The sequence below is a fragment of the Panthera pardus genome, unplaced genomic scaffold, assembly GCF_024362965.1.
Source record: "Panthera pardus isolate Hobbes unplaced genomic scaffold, ASM2436296v1 HiC_scaffold_8, whole genome shotgun sequence".
Lineage (NCBI taxonomy): Eukaryota > Metazoa > Chordata > Mammalia > Carnivora > Felidae > Panthera > Panthera pardus.
In genome coordinates this window covers 40,961,041-40,978,704 of record NW_026527013.1, presented here as the reverse complement: position 1 = coordinate 40,978,704, position 17,664 = coordinate 40,961,041, and the positions used below count along the sequence as shown (strand labels likewise).

At 44.6% G+C, this 17,664-nt stretch overlaps 1 protein-coding gene across 2 annotated transcripts in view; it reads left to right on the top strand.

Moving 5' to 3' along the window:
• Positions 1-17,664, top strand: part of PDZRN3 (PDZ domain containing ring finger 3) — a 240,147-nt gene that overhangs the window by 204,426 nt on the left and 18,057 nt on the right. For both annotated transcript variants that reach the window (XM_019428452.2, XM_019428454.2), the window contains one exon: positions 14,402-14,649. In XM_019428452.2, the coding sequence (XP_019283997.1) occupies positions 14,402-14,649 (248 nt within the window). The remainder of the gene's footprint in view (positions 1-14,401; positions 14,650-17,664) is intronic.

The following is a 17,664-nucleotide window of genomic DNA, read 5'->3' as shown; positions in this document are numbered from 1 at the left end:
CTGTCGCAGGGATGGGAGTCCGCACGCTAATTCCTGCGCCCTGCAAAGAGTTTTATCCTCTTTGCTCTCACAAAAGCAACCCGGTTAGCTTCTTCATTAAAGGTCACTAACAGTCTGACAGCAGAGGAGAGAGTTCACAATTGTGCTTTGGCCAGCCTCTCCTTGGAGTCGTCCATGGCTGGGTTCACTGGAATAGACTCCGGGTTATTTTGTCACCTAAACAAAGTCTCTCTAGGTGGCCACAGGCAAGGAGTCCGTCTCCTCTGTATCCCCTGCTGGACCCGAGAGGGGGTTGTCTGAAGGACCTGCCACGCTGATGTGATGCTTCTGGGTAACCAAAACTGAGAGCAAGAAAATGAAGTCAAGAGGTTGTAACAATTGAGTATCCTTATCCTTGGGGACATACTTGATGCTCCCACAATGGGGCAGAGTTGCTGGAGCAGGAGATTGTGGAATTGAATCTAGAAGGGCTGTAATGTTCATCCTTTTCACACACATCTTTCATTTTATTTTTTATCTCTGTTAAGATCCAAAAACTTATTATCATGGGCCTTCTCTATGCTGGAGTTCTGTGCAGCTTAAACTTGTAATTACTCTGCCATTCTTATTCCCCAGAATTTAATCACCAAAAAAGTGAAGATCAATTATTATAATGTGGTCATATTTTAAAGCCCTCGGTACCTGTGAAGTTGAGAGGGAGAGTCATTTTATTCCCTATTTTAGAGGCGATAAATATCCCACGATGTCATCATTATTCTTTTGGTGCCATTTATAAATCACACGTATAAATCTTTGAGAAAGAACTACCACCTTAAGTTTATTTTTGATTCATAAAGGCTCTAAATCTTACCAATTTCTGTTTCTTCCATGCCTCCAGAGTCCATCATTCCTGCTGACTTTCATTGGCTCTTCTTTCAAAGCTAATATTTCCAGAATTCTGCATTAATTTCTCACAGTGATCACTAGGTAACTCTGTACTTCAGTGGAGACAACGTAAAGAGAATTTATATAGTCTATTGATAGAAAGTTGTCTCTCGTTGCAAGGGGAGTATCTGCAAACCATGAATCTCTTGGCAATTCACTGAAGATCTATCTGGATTCTTCGCTGCATGTTAAGTACTCTTAAATGCAATATTCTTAGACATAGTACAGATGAAGTGTGAGTGGGTAGGATCAAGTGTTTTGTCTTCTAGAAATTTTATTCAAATTTAGAAGTATATCTCAAACCAGCAGGAAAGAGACACATATTTTTCTCCTCTAACCTAAATTTTCTCAACACATAGAGCAATAATTCGCAATTAAAAACAGAGAATATTGTCACAGTTTAGGACAATACACACACGTACCATCATCCCTCTCCAAAATGAGTCCATTGCCAAAAGCTAGGAGAATAAAATATGGAGCACATCCCCCTGACCCTGAGGACGCTGGAGTAGCAAAGGCCATCCTGCTAACTGCAGACTTTATTCTACAATTTGCCTCATGGGGATAATTAAGAGAGAAAAGATGATCAGGAAAATTTTTCATAATAAAAATGCTGAAAATTACCCATCATAATACCACTTGGAACTGTTGATGTCCAGTAAAGATTAAAACTAAAAATGTAGGAATTGTATAATTAGAGATGATGTGCTTTTTTAAAAAAAATACAGTTCTAAAACACCAATCATGTGGGAAAGCTTGTGCAAAGAACAAAGTATTTTAGGAGCAAATGCATGGGGCTTCCCCTGTTGAGGCTAGGGACTATATGTCCCATTGTGTAGAGAGAGGTGTTGAAATACGAGATTAAGTGGCTTTTTTTTTTTTTTTTAATTTTTTTTTCAACGTTTTTTTATTTATTTTTGGGACAGAGAGAGACAGAGCATGAACGTGGGAGGGGCAGAGAGAGAGGGAGACACAGAATCGGAAACAGGCTCCAGGCTCCGAGCCATCAGCCCAGAGCCTGACGCGGGGCTCGAACTCACGGACCGCGAGATCGTGACCTGGCTGAAGTCGGACGCTTAACCGACTGCGCCACCCAGGCGCCCCTTAAGTGGCTTTTTTAACCAGTTGGAAGCATAAACCATTCTTCTTCCTATAATCCAACCTTATTATGGTTTTCTAGCAAAAGAATGGACATGTCGGATTCTCTGACGCAGAGGCTCCTAACAATATAGTAGCTTCCGTTGGACAGGAACCAGCAGGTGGTGACATGGTGCCCTCACCGCGCACGTGTGAGGGACCCCAAGAAGGAACTGTGATTAAGGATCCAGAACATTACAGGGAGTCTATATTCAAGTCTCTCTAAAATAAATAAATAAAATATTTAAAAAATATAGAAAACAAACAAAAAAGATTTCAAACCACTGTTGAAGTTCCACTAAAAATATAAGACACAAATCCACAAGAGTCAGGAAATTGTATTTAAAGTGTATCATCATTAGTTCTCATTTCTCCTGGCATCCATTGGTTTGTTACCTGACATTGGTGTTGTTGAAAAAGAGGAAATATCATAATCTTGTCAAGGGGAGTAAATAAAACACAGATCATTGAGGTCAAAAACCTTCTTTTAAAATTTGATATCTTGGCCTGTGGCTCCTATAAGATTCAAGGACTTCGAAATGTCTCATGGAGCTGGTTTTCTTCCCGCTGAAGAGTTTCCTGTTTTAACATAAGACTAACATTACTCTCCTCCTAGTTGGACTATTTTAAATCGTGGCCCATCGTGAGAGCTCCACAGAATGCCTCAGGAAGTTGGTAGAAACAAGAGGCTAAAATTTGAAGAGACAACTTTGTAAGAAGAGAATTGAGACCAGAGGTTCCTGTGCCTTTAGCTTTTCACAGTTTAGTAGGAAGGGGTGGGTGAGTGAAGGTCCAAAACCAGTGTTTTCTCATTCTGCTTATTAAACATGGACCATTACCAAGGGGAGTTTCTGGGATAGGTCCATGGACATAGTCACCTTGGTTCAGCCTGGCCCGGCTCACCCGTTCCCACCAAGCTGTCAACCGTGGCTGTCTTTCTTAAGCCACGAATTTCCTGCTTCTCATCAGAGCCTTGCATTTCCTATCGGTGCCTCACCTGCCCCTTTTGTGACGAAGGCTCTTCTTCACTCTACCCTCCCATCTTGTGTACACCTAATCTTACCTTTGCTTTGGGCCGAGGTCAGGTCACAGTGCTCCAGCTGTGCAGGTCAGGGGTTAGAGGGTTAGAACCTATGCTTGAACTTGGGCAGATGTGATTCAAATCCCATCTCTACTGCTTAGGACTCACACAAGTCTTAGGATGCTGCTTTTAGCTCCTTGGGCTTTGATTTTCTCATCTATAAAAACAGAGAATGCCGCTGACCTCACCCATGACCTTCTTATTGGGAAGAGGGGATAGGATCATGCGTCTACAGCATTTAGCACAATTCCTGGCACAAAGCCAACATCCAGTACAAGTACTCCAGAATACTATATCCTTGAGGTGGATGCTGGGATCGAGAAAGGCTTCTTTCCCATAGACATGAGTGCAACACAAAATCTTTTTTATTGATGTCCTCACACAATGTATTTGCAGTCAGGTTTTACCGAGATTTGTCAGCCGGAATGTCTAGAAACCACACGAGGGCTGGTGTCTCCTGTAAGAGTGCTGATTTTGAGCCAGACCCTTTACACTGAATCTTGACAGCTCCATTTTCAGATGAGGTACAGGGAGAACTCTGGTAACTTGTCCAGGTTTGCAAGGTGGTGACAATGGTGACATTCAGCCCTGCCCCAGGGCCTTTGACACCGTTCAGTGATTACAGAAACCCTAGGAAGGAAGTGCTGGAATGACCTAAATTCTCAGTAGAGGACACTGAGGCGCACAGAGGTAGGGTAGTCCTCCTGACATCCCATCTGGTAAATGGCAGAGCAGAGATTCAGACCCCTTTGTGTCTCACCCCAGAGCCCAGACAGTGTTCACTCTTCACCCGGTGTCACCGAGCTTTGGTTACCACTTGATCAGTGCCTGGCACATAGTGGGTTCCCCAATAATTCTTGAAATGAATGAGGATAACAGACAGCTAACATTTATTGAGCACTCACTCTTCCGGGGCGCAAACCCTAACTACTTTCTATGTATGGCCTCATGAATTCTAACAACAACCCAGTGAGTTAGGTCCGTCTGTTGACCCATTTTACAGATAAGAATGCTGAGTCACCAGGAGGTTAATTGCTCAAGATGACTTAACACAAAAGTGATCAGCCTGTATTTAAACTGAGGCAGTCTGGGGCGCCTGGGTGGCTTGGTCGGTTAAGCGTCCGACTTCGGCTCAGGTCATGATCTCACGGTCTGTGAGTTCAAGCCCCTCGTCGGGCTCTGTGCTGACCGCTCAGAGCCTGGAGCCTGTTTCAGATTCTGTGTCTCCCTCTCTCTCTCTGCTCCTCCTCTGTTCATGCTCTGTCTCTCTCTGTCTCAAAAATAAATAAACGTTAAAAAAAAATTAAAATAAAATAAAATAAAATAAACTGAGGCTGTCACCCCCCAGAGCCGAAGAGTCTTAATACATGTGAAACTAACCCCTTCCTTATCTTGCACAGCTTCATGCAATCTCCGTTATGATCCTATTTGAAACTTAAATGACCATGGTCACATAAAACATCATTAAACACTTGTCTTAATATTCTTTTAATTTCTGCATGACAGCAGTTGTTTGCCAGAGTCTTCCTATATGTCCTTTTCTTTATGATTAGAGGCTTGAGGGTGGAATTTTATCTTAAACACTCCCCTAGTCTTTGAGGAAAACAGCTAACAAATTTAAGTTTATAAGAGATATTTATGAGACCAATATGAAGTTCACACCAGGGAGATGGAAATGACATAATAAAATGGTTTTCATAAGGCCTTGGGTGCGATGCTTGCAAAAATGTAACCACACCTTTCCCCTTTGATTGGCGGCTGTATTGCTTTTATGGTAGGAGATAATGCTAATATGGATCATTGCGTGCAATAAAATTGACATGTAGAGGGGTGCCTGGGTGGCTCAGTTGGTTAATCGTCCGACTTCGGCTCAGGTCACGATCTCAAGGTTGTAAGTTCGAGCCCCACGTCCGGCTCTGGGCTGATGGCTCAGAGCCTGGAGCCTGCTTCCGATTCTGTGTCTCCCTCTCTCTCTGTCCCCCCCCTCCACCCCCGTTCATGCTCTGTCTCTCTCAAAAATAAACGTTAAAAAAATTTTTTTTAAATAAAATTGACATGTATAAAGCTTGGCTACCTCTGAACTAAGTGTGCCTCTCCCAGTGCGAGGTAGAAGGCACTGGCATCTTGAACCAGAGGTCTGCAGCTACACAGATGCTCTCCGGCCTTTCCATGTCATCTGTAAAATGCAGATAATGTTACATGATCTCCCCCACGTGAAGATCACCTGGGTAAATGCATGCACAGTGCTTAGAATAGCGTCTGGCACAGAGGGAGCTCTGTGCCCCTGTTGCCTTGATGATGACGGAAGTGTCCGAAACTCCTGCATTTCGCTGTGGCCATTATGGCCCCTCATTAGATACCCAGGTGAGCAGTGGAGCGCAGGGAGATAATGCCTCCTCTCCCAGACTCGGCAACAGGGTAGTACTCGGGAAGGACACCTTTTTGGCCTAGGGATAAGGGAGCTGAGCCCCCCGACAGAGCCCTCTGTGTGTCCAGGGCAAAAATGCAGGTGCCCAGAGGCCAAGTGTTCACATGCTTCCACTGTACAGGCTTTCGGACCTCGTGGCAGCCAGCAGGGGGACCCCTGCCAGCCCTTCCTTTGGCAGGGGCGGGTAGAAAAGGGCTCCCTTTCTTCTGAGCCCACCCACCCTACTCACCTCCTTGTCTGGGCACCTGGAGCACAGCTCAGTCTGCCCAACCAGAAGCAGTGATCCTGGAGGAGGGTGTGGGGGAAGAGGGCAGGGGGATGGGGAGGGGAGAAGGAGAGAGAGAGAAGAGAATGGTCAAGGAAAAGAAACCATTTTGCATTTTGTGATTTTTCTATAAGGTCTGTAACGTTGGCCTTTGTCTTCTCCTTCCCCTATAATGGGAGGTTTTGCATTTTCACTTGAAGTGGCCCTGCCTCACCTCATGCAGTACAGAACCCACGGAGGACAGGAAAGCTTGGGTAGAGCTGCCGTGCTCTTTCGCAGACATTCCATAACCTTTCTGGGCCTCATGGTTCACACCGTCCACGAAGCAGAGGATACTTTCCTTGATAGCATGTGGATCCTATTGAGGATGGCACACTATATTATTTAACTTTGAAAATGCTTCTCACTAAATATGCATGTATGTAAAAATATATAAAACACATGTTTTATTCTCATTCGAAACTTGGAACTTCTAAAGTAGACTCCATCAGATTTGTGTTCAACTTAGCTAAGCATATAAGATCATAGAGCAGAAAATATATTTTTGTGTAAGGGTAGAAAGGACCACGCCAGCAGATGTGCACAGTGAGGGGACTGTGTCTGCAAACGAATGAATAGGTCACTCAGGTGACTTGTTGGCAAGCCTTCTGCATTCCAGCAGGTCTCTGTGTGCTATGGGGAACAAAAGACACGGTTCAGGCCCTCATGGACTTTAAGACCTGGTGAGAAAATGCAGGCAGTCAATAGAAAAATAACTATGTGATTATACATCAAGGAAAATGCTGTGAATTCTACTCAGTGACCTCTCCTTGTGTGAATATTCTCCAGCATCAATACACTCGTGTACAAATGGACACTGGGCGGGTGGTTGGATCTTAAGAATTGGTCAAGGCTTTTCCAGATGAGTATGAAGAATAAGAGAAGGGCGAGGGTGGTTGGAGGCATTTGGAAGAATGTCTGCCAGGAGTGAACAGTGATAGACCGTGGAATGTGATCAACCATTTTTAACTGAATTTAAACTTGAAACCAATCCCTGCTGCAAAGGCATTAAGGATACAACTGGAGAAGACTTGTTCCAAAGAACTTATGAATCATAGAAAGTAGGGGAGACTTAGCTATAGGAACACCTTGTTTCCAAGAACACGACACTGGGCTTTCCTATGTTGAGTTGCATTTTTAAATTATCACCTTTAAGATGATTTTTTTTAAAAATGTGCATGTTTGGGGCACCTGGGTGGCTCAGTTGAGCATCCAACTGCAGCTCAGGTCATAACCTCATGGTTCATTCGTAAGTTCGAGCCCCACATTGGGCTCTCTGCTGACAGCATAGGGAGCCCACTTTGGATCCTCTGTCCCCCTCTCCAGCTGCCCCTCCCTCTCTCTCTCTCTCTTTCTCAAAAATATTTTTTTTGAAATGTGCATGTTTATCTTAAGATGTAGAGTAATTTAAATATGTTGTAGTTTAATGGACATTTGGAGGTCATCACAATGGGACTTTGGGGTGATGCCATCACGGCTTCTTCGTAAAGGAGATGAAATATTAAGGTAGATTTTTACCTGAGAAGAAAGCATTTTACAGTATTTTGGGACTAACTTTACAAAAAACTAAGTACACAGATGATTTTTAGCCTCGCTTTCTTGAAGACATGTTACCCATTTTATTATTTAGAGGCTGGCAGCCAGGAATACTCTCTCTTTAAGAAAACAAGTACAGGATTTTAAAATCTGAGATAATTAAGTCAGACATCAGGAAGGCCCCTCTCACAGGACAGTTACCTCAACTATAAATTCAGGTGTGCACAGCACACAGGTGCAGTAAGGCAGGTGATCTTCCCCTTGGAGAGGGAGCAAGCCCAAGGAACCAGCATCAGGATACATTTAGAAGTTAACATGGACAAACTCTAGTGTGGTCCGTGGTAGGTATCATACTAGAGATTTAAGGGTTTTAAAAAATGTTTATTTACCTTGGGAGAGAAAGTAGGGGAAGGGCAGAGAGACAGGAGAGAGAGAGGATCCCAGGCAGGCTCCGTGCTGTCGGCACAGGGCCCGACACGGGGCTCAGTCCCACGAACCGTGAGATCATGACCTGAGCCAAAACCAAGAGTTGGATGCCTTATGGACTGAGCCACCCAAGCAGGCATGCCTTAAGTTTTTACATCAAAGAAACTGAAATCTATGCAAGTGTTGTCTATTTACACATAGACATCACATAGTAAAGTGAGGGTTTTCTACAGAAACACGTTACTGCCAACACTGTTTGTTCATTAAGACTCCCTTTCCTTTTTTAAAAAATTTGTTTAACATTTATTTATTTTTGAGAGAGAGAGACTGAGCATGAGCAGGGTAGGGGCAGAGAGAGAGGGAGACACAGAATCTTAAGCAGGCTCCAGGCTCTGAGCCCTATGTGGGGCTCGAACCCATGAACTGCGAGATCATGACCTGAGCCGGTGTGATGCTTAACTGACTGAGCCACCCAGGTGCCCCTGACTCCTGTTTCTTCTTAACAGACATAACACCTACATTTTAGATAAGTTGGCCTTCGCTATGTCAAGCCCCAGAGCAGACTATACATTTGAAATAAATTAAGACAGAACAAGGAGTTTTCCAAATGAAGAACCATTTTTTTCAGCCCAAATCAGGGCTTGAAACCTTTTACTTGTTGGTATGTAGTTTATTATTGTCTGCTACTTCCATTGGAACCTAAGTTTTAATTAGTTTGACAACACAGGTGTGATATTTTACAGAATGAAATCACTGCCCCTGTATTTAATTAAATGAACCCTATGAAAGTTGTGTTTTAGCCAGGGGCGTAATTGATAGGAGGCTGGATTCAAAATTGCGTTAGCACTTTATATTGGGGTTGGGGGTCGTTTGCACATGCAGTAGAAATAGAGGTGATTGCAGTATGTTGATCCTCAGAAACCAAATGTCTTCCCATAAATAGATACTTATTTTCTAATTTAGAGACCTTGTGGTATATCTTTTCCCAGTATTACATATGCACGTATCCCGAACTGCTCACAGTTAAGTTATACAGCACTGTGCAAGCTTTCCAGGCTCCTGTTTTGAAAGGCGATACTACAGATGTATGACGTGACCTTCACCAATGGCATTTCTAGGCAGACAGTGATGACCCAGGTCCCCCCCCACCCCCCCCGGGTTATGGGCTCAATTTGTGTTCCAGGATGTGTAGTCTGTGGGAACATTCTGGCCACCTCAGCAAATCAGATCCCTCACGAAATGTCTTAGGGCAAATGCTGCCCACAACAACATTCCTTCTGACCATTTCTTGAGTGGCTCGCACATGCCCTAGCCTCATTTCTGCACCAGAAATTTTCCCAAGTGGCATCCTGATGTCTTCTAAGAGAGGAACGACTCTCACTGGATAACCTCAGCACATGTTTTCTCAGGAACTGAATGACCGGAAGATGGACAGATGGGTTGTCCGTGAAATCTACCCCCAGATGGAAACGCCTCTCAGCTTTGTGTTAGTTCTCAGGACCTTGGAGAAGACCGTCACGAGTGCCTCATACAAAGAGCTGCAGGCTTGTTACCCAGGCCTAATCGGAACCACGAATCATTCCACACCCTCGAAATAATTGTCTTGTCTCAGGAGACCTTACACTAACGGACCTCTTGAAGGTTCCTTAGTGTCATGTCATATTTGTGGCAATGATGTCTGCCTTGAGACAGACTGATTGGATTCTCACCATAATTGCACCTAAGTCCCAAGGGGCCAGCCAGAGCCTTAGGTGAATAACTTAAGCCTTTAATTTATAATAAAGATAAAGTTTGCAATCAGCATTTCTGGTTCCAAAACATTCCATTTACTTGGTTTTAGAGCTGCATAAACTGTTTTAAAAGCAATCTGCTCAATTGGGCGAGTTAATGATATTTAATTTGACCGGGCCAAACGTCACCGGATGAGCATTCCATCTGTAATTGCAGCCATCATCATAGCCGTTCTGTGTAATGTAGATGTAATGCTAATCCTGAGAATAAAGGCTGTCATTCTCGGATGGTTGACAGTGTACCGGAGTTATCCCCTCGCTAAGGCTCTCAGTGATGTGATTCCAAGATGACAGTGTAATAAGTGTTATATGCACAAGGTAATTCAAAACAAATTTGGCTGCAAAAATGGATCGTCTAGGATAGTACACTCCTGCCTTGTCTCATCGTCCTTTAAGAGAATGTAATGATCCCTAAAATACCCTGTCAAGAAGCTTGTGTGGCAGGGGTCAAGTCTTTAAAATTTATCTCTTGCACCCCTGACCCCTCCCCCCCCCCCCACCCCCATGGGAGAATCCAAACTCGAGGACTTGAAAATATTAATGTATATGTTGGTAGTCTGGGAACAGGAGATAGGTAGGGAGCCTTTCAGTACATAAATGTCTCTTAAGACTACCTAATTAAGCTGCATTTTGCTGCTTTGATTTATAGATGATTTTCTCTTGGGGAAAATGTGACTATTCTGGTATAGGATCCCCATTAGTACTAGTATCTTAGTAAATTTCCTATTATTTGCATGTGAGGCACTACAAGTACATTACCTCACTAAACTTTATAATAACCCTAAGAGGCACAATACTATAATTACATTTATTTTGCAGATGAGGTAACTGAGACTCAGAATAGTCAAGTTGTCCAAAGCCCACAATCAGGACCCCACCCCTGTGGGGTCTCATAGTCACAGACCCTGTGCACTCCATCCCTGAGCTGTAACCTAAGGAAGGAGGAGCTCATTTAGATGGTGCACAGGCTTTAATGGAACTGCCTTTGATTAGCATACACACATGGCACTGGGCTCCTGAAACTGTTCTGGTGGGCACAGGTGCCAGAAAGGCCTCTCTTTGGAGTTCAGCCATATGTGGAACTGACGTCCCGGAGGGGGACGGAACGTCACTTCACAGTCACCCCAACATTCCAGGCCTCCCCCTTTGGCTTTGCCATTGCTTTCCTTCAACCTAGGCTGTAGAGATGTTATGGATGTTGTCAGACCAGCGCCTTTTAACAATGTCAGAGGCGGGAAGGGGTTGGAAAAGCCTTCCTGCTTTTTGTAACTGTGTGCATGGAGACGCAAGGCAGCTGTCTGCCCCCGAGAATCCTCTTAGCTTAGACTAATTCACATGGGTCCTTAGTGTTTCTTTTTGTAGGTACCATTTAAACATCTGCTCAGTCTTGTAGCACTGATGTATAAAATCTAATATTTGCCATCCCTTTTCTATAAAAATGAGCTGATTAAGATCCACTCCCAATCAGAAAAGCAATTTCACAAATTCTTTTATACAGATAGAAGGATGTGTCTAGGAACACATCAGAATACATTCCTGCCTAATTTTACAATACATTTGTGTGATATTTACACCTACTGGGATGTTCTAGGCTGCAAGCAGTGAAGATTTAAGTTAAAATGGTTAAAGTAGTCTAAATGATAAGGAATGTGGTATTGAATATGATAAGAAATTTCGGGGTAAGAGGTTCTAAGCTTAGTTAGTTCATTTGCTCAGTGATATCATCAGAGACCCCAGTTCTCCCATTTTTCTGCTCTGATTCCCTCAGTATGTTGTTAATCTGGCCTCAGAGACTGGCTCTTAACATGATCCCAACATACTCCCCTGAGTTTAAGCAACACATGCAGATGACCTGCCCAGAGGCAGAAAAGGGCCATTCCTACTTCGTGTCCTATTTTAAGAACAAACAAAACCTCAAAAGATTCCCAGTCTTATCCTACTAGTCAGAAGAAGTATGTTGCCTGCCCGTGCTTAAATCCATCACTGAAGGAACAAGACGATCACAATGGGTCCAAGTCAATCAGACCCACACCTCAGTCTCCCCAGGAGGGAAAGCTCTCTGATCTGGTGGAAAGGAAACAAAATCTAATCTCTCTCAGCAGAGAGGAAGTACATGGGTCAAGGAGGGATGCTAGTTGACCAGGTAGCTGACATCGTCTGCTGTTGTATTTGCAAGACCTAATTGTATATTTAAAAACCAGACTCCTAAGGGCACCTGAGTGGCTCAGTCAGTTAAGCGTTTGACTCTTGGTTTAAGCTCAGGTCATGATCTCGAAGTTTCATGAGGTCGAGCCTTACATGGACTCTGTCTGCACTGATAGTGCAGAGCCTGCTTGAGATTCTCCCTCTTTTTCAGCCCCTCCCCTGCTTGCACTCTCTCTCTCTCAAAATAAATAAAACTTAAAAAAAAAAAAAAAAAAGTAGACTCCTAGGATGGATTCTTTTTCAGACACAACTAAAAGACTCGTGGAAGAAAATCTCTTGTTCATTCCCTTTCGGCAAAAGGCCTGGTATTTACGTGTCAATAGAGAAAGCATAGATTGGATATATCTTGCGAGACCCATTCAAAAGTCTTCACGTTTGAGTTCATTGGGGGTAAAAACTACATGTGGTACGAGCCAGCCTTAGACTGACTACTGAGGGCAGAGGACGAGCGTGGCTAGCTGGCCTGGGCCACACCTACATCTCCTGCCCGTGGTGCCTCTGGCGTTAATTTAACCTGGGTACAAATTGACTATCACACTGTAAATTCCTGTTTTACTTGACTCTTGGTGTCAGGCACTAGTGGAAAGTACGGCTCAGAGTTTCTGCCACAGCATGAAGTTTACAGATCTCCACCTTGCTGTTGAACCACCCCCCCCCCTCCCCCTTCCTTCCCAGCCCAAGCCTTCAGCATGCTGGGCTCTGAGCAAGGAGGGGGTCAAGACGGTCAGCTGTTTGGAAAGCTGGAAAGAATTCCTTTGTGTCCTTTTACCCCCTTCTTAAGGGAGGAGGGGTGAAGACAGTTGGGGTGTTAAACCCCGGTGTTGCCCATCCTCGCGGGTCGAGGAAGCAGGGCTCTTGATTGAGAGCGAATGGTGCTTCGGCGAAGGGTGCATTTGAACCATTGTGTAGCCCAGGGTTCTTGTTCCGTGACTCCCTTGTGATGTAAGCAAATTACTTAAGTAGATTGAATCCAGATCATTAATAATCTCCACTGGCACAATGCACTTGGGCTTCATTACAAGGAAAGAGTCCGACATCTATTCTTTAACCCAGCAGTTGTTTACAAGACACTCGGTCCTGAGAGTTCTTGTCCCTGTAGGGCCCGAGTGAAGGGGCTTAGCAAAAATAGAAGAATGGCTGCGTAATCAATACTCGTGTTCTGCTCGGACAAAGAAACCAAAGTGCCCTCTGCCTCAGAGGAGGGACCCTAACTGTCAGTGTGCTTTGAAGTACAAGATAATGGGGGGGGCGGGGGCTAAGGGGAGGATGTGTATGTCAGACAAGAAAAGGCTCAGGGTTCATTTTGACATTTATAAAGAAATACTACAAACATGCCTATTGAAAAAATGGAATATTAATCTAAGAGGTTTAAATTCAGGACTTCCTGTGTTAAGTGACATGAACTTGTCAGTGTTCTCCAGAGATGTGAGAAGCTGAGGAACGTTTGCAGACGTATATGCTGCAGAATTTGGTTCCTATACAGTCATCTTATATCTGACTTTAAAAAAGCAAACCAACCGCTTGGGGAAAAATATTGAAATATGCCGGAGCCTGATAACTTGCATGCAGTGCTGCCACTTGACATTATCAGACTGTTGGAACGTGGGGTCAGTTAAATAGTTGGGCTAACAGGTTGCTGGGAATGGCTTCATTTCTAGAAATAAGGTTCTAGCTTCTGTTTCCTCTTGCGCAAGCCGTGCTAAAGATAGCCGTGTTGACTGAGTTTTTATCGGATGCTGCCTCCAGGATTCTTTCCAGTGGTACAGAGTTGCGACCCACCACTACATAGGTGATCTCTTGTGGTTTATTCGAGGCTGTCGGAGGAGGGAGATGGACGTGATTTTTGCTCTGCCAACTTCCCAGGCTATGTTGAGAGAAGGGTTGAGCGGTGGCTTCATGGAAGTCATGCCGTAGACGGTAGACACTCAGTAAACACAGGCACTGGGGATGCGGCTGCAGCAAAGGCCGTACACAGGGAGAAACAGGACCGCAGTCACACTAGCTGTCGTTTCCCGAACGTCAGCCAGAATGCCAGCCATTTGTGTACTTCCTTGATAGCGGCCATATCCACCTACGGCCTGGATTATCATTTCCTGAGTATTTCTAATTGACTTTTTTTGAAAGGAAAAAAAAAAAAGCAAAGCATTTAAAAAGAAAACTTCCTATCACTCCCATAAAAGGAAAGCTAATGTCACCTGACATAATACACCCCATTAAAACATAACAATGTAATTAATTTCCAGTTAGCTATTATTGCCTGATAAAGGCTCGGAGCCCTGAGGCTGCTCTTTTCTCTCACAGGCAAGATTAGCAGGTGATGAACCTGTGTTAAAGACATCCCAGTAGGAAGCCAAGACTTCCCCACTGTGAGATTTATTATTTAATACCAGATCTGGAGTCTTTCAAACTCATTCCCATCCCACTAGGCATTCCTTAGGAAACCTAAACCAGAGAGAACTGCAATTGTCGGACACCCTCGAGTTGTTATTTTTATGCGTTCACCCAGGAGAACAATCTTCCCTGCTTCTGCTTGACTATAAGCCTCTCTCACCCTAAATATTTTTCCACAGGTCAACGGCAAAGACTTATCCAGAGCAACTCATGACCAGGCTGTGGAAGCTTTCAAGACGGCCAAAGAGCCCATTGTGGTACAGGTGTTGAGGAGAACCCCACGGACCAAAATGTTCACGCCTCCATCCGAGTCGCAGCTGGTGGACACAGGAACCCAGACCGACATCACCTTCGAGCACATCATGGCTCTCACGAAGATGTCCTCTCCCACCCCACCTGTGTTGGATCCCTATCTCCTGCCAGAGGAGTAAGTCACGTGACCATACAACGCTAACGTGTTAAGTGTGGTAAAGTAGCCCAGTGAAGCTGGTTTCTTCCCTTCCATGTGGTGAAAAAAACCTGATGTCTCTTACAATTTTCCTCCACGTTGCCCATGCTTAACTTTATCGTTTATAGAGGCAGTCAATTGAATCCTGCTCAAAACCGCACTGACATATTAATTACTTTATTATAACCCTGGAGCAGAGTTACTCAAATTATATTCCCAAAACAAAATGACTTACAAATGTCGTCAAAGTTATTTCAGAATAAAATGTAATCACCACAAATGGCAATGTGAAGGTTTGGCGTTAAAACTAGAGGGAATGCTGATGATTCTTTTAAATAGACAACAAAGTACGTTGGGAGCGTAAAGAGAGCCCTGAAGGTTGTGCGTTCTGCTTTCTTGGGTCTCGTTTCAAACCTGGATCTGTGTTAATAAGCCCACACGTGCCTCATATAAGTACCGAATTTACCGATTAAGTAACAGCTGCGGTCCAACACCCCACATTAATCACCCTCCACATGACTCTCCTCTTACCGTCCTTCCTGCCAGAGATACAGAGGAGCTCAGAGCCTTCAGTCAGACAAGCCCGATGCTCAGACTCATCCCTAGCTGGGCAGCTGGAGTAATTTACTTTATCCCGTGTTAATAGAGGAAAAATAGTAATAGCATTTAGAGTACAGTGTTGGATTAAAGGAAATAATGTGTGGGAATTTCTCCCTAATAAGTGGCAGCAGCAATCATCATTAATTCAGTGACAGATTAAATATTTAGGGGAAGAAAATGAAGAGCAAGACATTTTTTAAGACAGACCACTGGCTGAGAAGACGGCCCCTTTAACGTAGCTTTTCCCTTGTGATTTTGCATATTTGAGGGCAATGTGTCCACTTCCCCACCTCAGCCTCTCTAGGTGATGTGAGAGTCACTCCCAGCTCTTCCTGTCTTGCTCCTTGTTCAGATCATTGACTTGTGCTTTATTTTAAAGGGCGTTTTTCCTCTTCTGTGGCAAACTTCTGAGTGATACCTGTTGGGTTTCTGCTAGTAACTCAGAAGCAGGAGTGAGCACACGTTCCCTGTGGTTCTGTCAGGTGCCAGACAGGCTTGCCTTTCATCCCGTGGTGCTATCCGTTAGCCGTTATAGGAACCCAGGGTCGATTGCCCAGGCCCGACAAAGTCATCTCCGCTGCAGTGGACAGTGTGTAAGGGGAAAGGAGGGGCCACCGATCACATCCATGCTCAGGGTGCATGGTAGTGTGCAAAGAACTGTTAGCTCATTTATGCCTCACGAGTGCCCCTCCCATGCAGTGGGGAACTCACATGCTCACCCGTTCTCCTCAGCTTACGTAGGTAGCCGGATTGAAAGGCAGGTCCCGCATCACCTCAACTCCCAGCTCTTAGTCACCGCTGCTCGGTTGCGTCCCAGTTGGTCCTGTGAAAGAATTGCCTGATTCACTGAGTACCATCATTCATGCCAGTTATTTGACTTTATAGACCAAAACTGCCTCCCAGTATTGATGAGGCCTTTATGGCAAGTCCTGACTCTCAGATGGTGAACTGTCACAGTGATGGGCCTTTTAGAAACCAGACCTTTAATTTCCTCTTATGTCTAGTTAACATGACATGACTTACCCCCAAGGGGAAACTTGAGAAATGTCAGTAGAGTGCAGAGGTCAGACCAGGTTCTGGCTGCAAGGTCAGAGGAGAACAAGAGTACGCATCAGGATTGAAAGGGGAGTGTTAACTTGATGCTTGAAAGCCCAGGCCTTCCAACAGCATCCTCAGTACTAAAAGCCCCTTAAGTGCTGGCAGTATGTTTACCTGATAGGCCCTGATAGGTCCAGAAAACTGAAAGCCAGCCCTCGTTGGAATGACCATTCATGTCTGGTCTGTTTTTTCAAAAGTAAGTGCGTGGGAGGGAAGACCAGAGCCCATCGATTGCTGTGCTGACCTTTGAGAACAAGAAGGTTTGAGCCCACAGTCAACAATCAGGCTGAAACTTGCCGCCCACATCTGGCACCTTTCAAAGTTGCCGGCCGAGCCTCTTATCATTCCCACTGCCTTTGCTTCTAGACGTTCGGTTAATGTTATTTCCAGAGAGCTGGTGGGTTCTGTAAATAGTGTAAATAGTATAGTGTTTCTGTAAATAGTGTTTCACATCTGTTGTCCTAGAGAGAGACTCAAGCTTCTGTTCTCTGAGCAGTGGCTGCCTATGCATGTGTGCTTATCACTCATGCATTTTATGTGTGCATGTATGTATGCTCATTATATACCTGTATGTGCATACAAGGTTTTCATGCCAAATGTATTCCTTGTTGGGGAACAATGACAAAAGTTGTGAAAACACTGTCCTAGATGACAGCATAGCACTTTTTGTCACAGTCCCTTTGGACCTGACTCAGAGGCCAACACATGTCTTTGAATGTAGCCTGAAGCCCAGCCTTTTTCTCCCCAAAGATAAAATCCATCGGTGAAGCAATAAGCAGGAAATAGGAGTATGTCTCCAACCTCGAGTTAGAAATGAGTCCTCTTGGAGTGCCTGGGTGGCTCAGTCGGTTAAGTGTCCGACTCCTGGTTTTGGCTCAGGTCATGATCTCACAGTTGGTGAGTTCAGGCCCTGCACTGGGCTCTGTGCTGACAGTACAGAGCCTGCTTGGGATTCTCTCTGTCCATCTCTTTCTGCCCCTTCCCCACTCACACTCTCTCTCAAAATAAATAAACATAAAAAAAAAACAAAACCAGAAATGAGTCCTGTTGACCCACATGACTAGTCAACTGGGGGATGGTCCCTGGGAGCACCTAAGGCTGTCCCACTGTCATCTCCATCTTCTTCCAAGGGGACAGACTTTAGTGCAGAGGACAGAAGTGTTACAGGGCAGGTCCTGACCCTGCTGGGAAACACAGGCAGGGAGAAGCAAGCTGAGACAGCACCCTGGAGAATTTGTGCCACATCACAACGGACCCTTGTCACGGGGCGGGGGGAGGGGGGGAATGAAAGCAGCT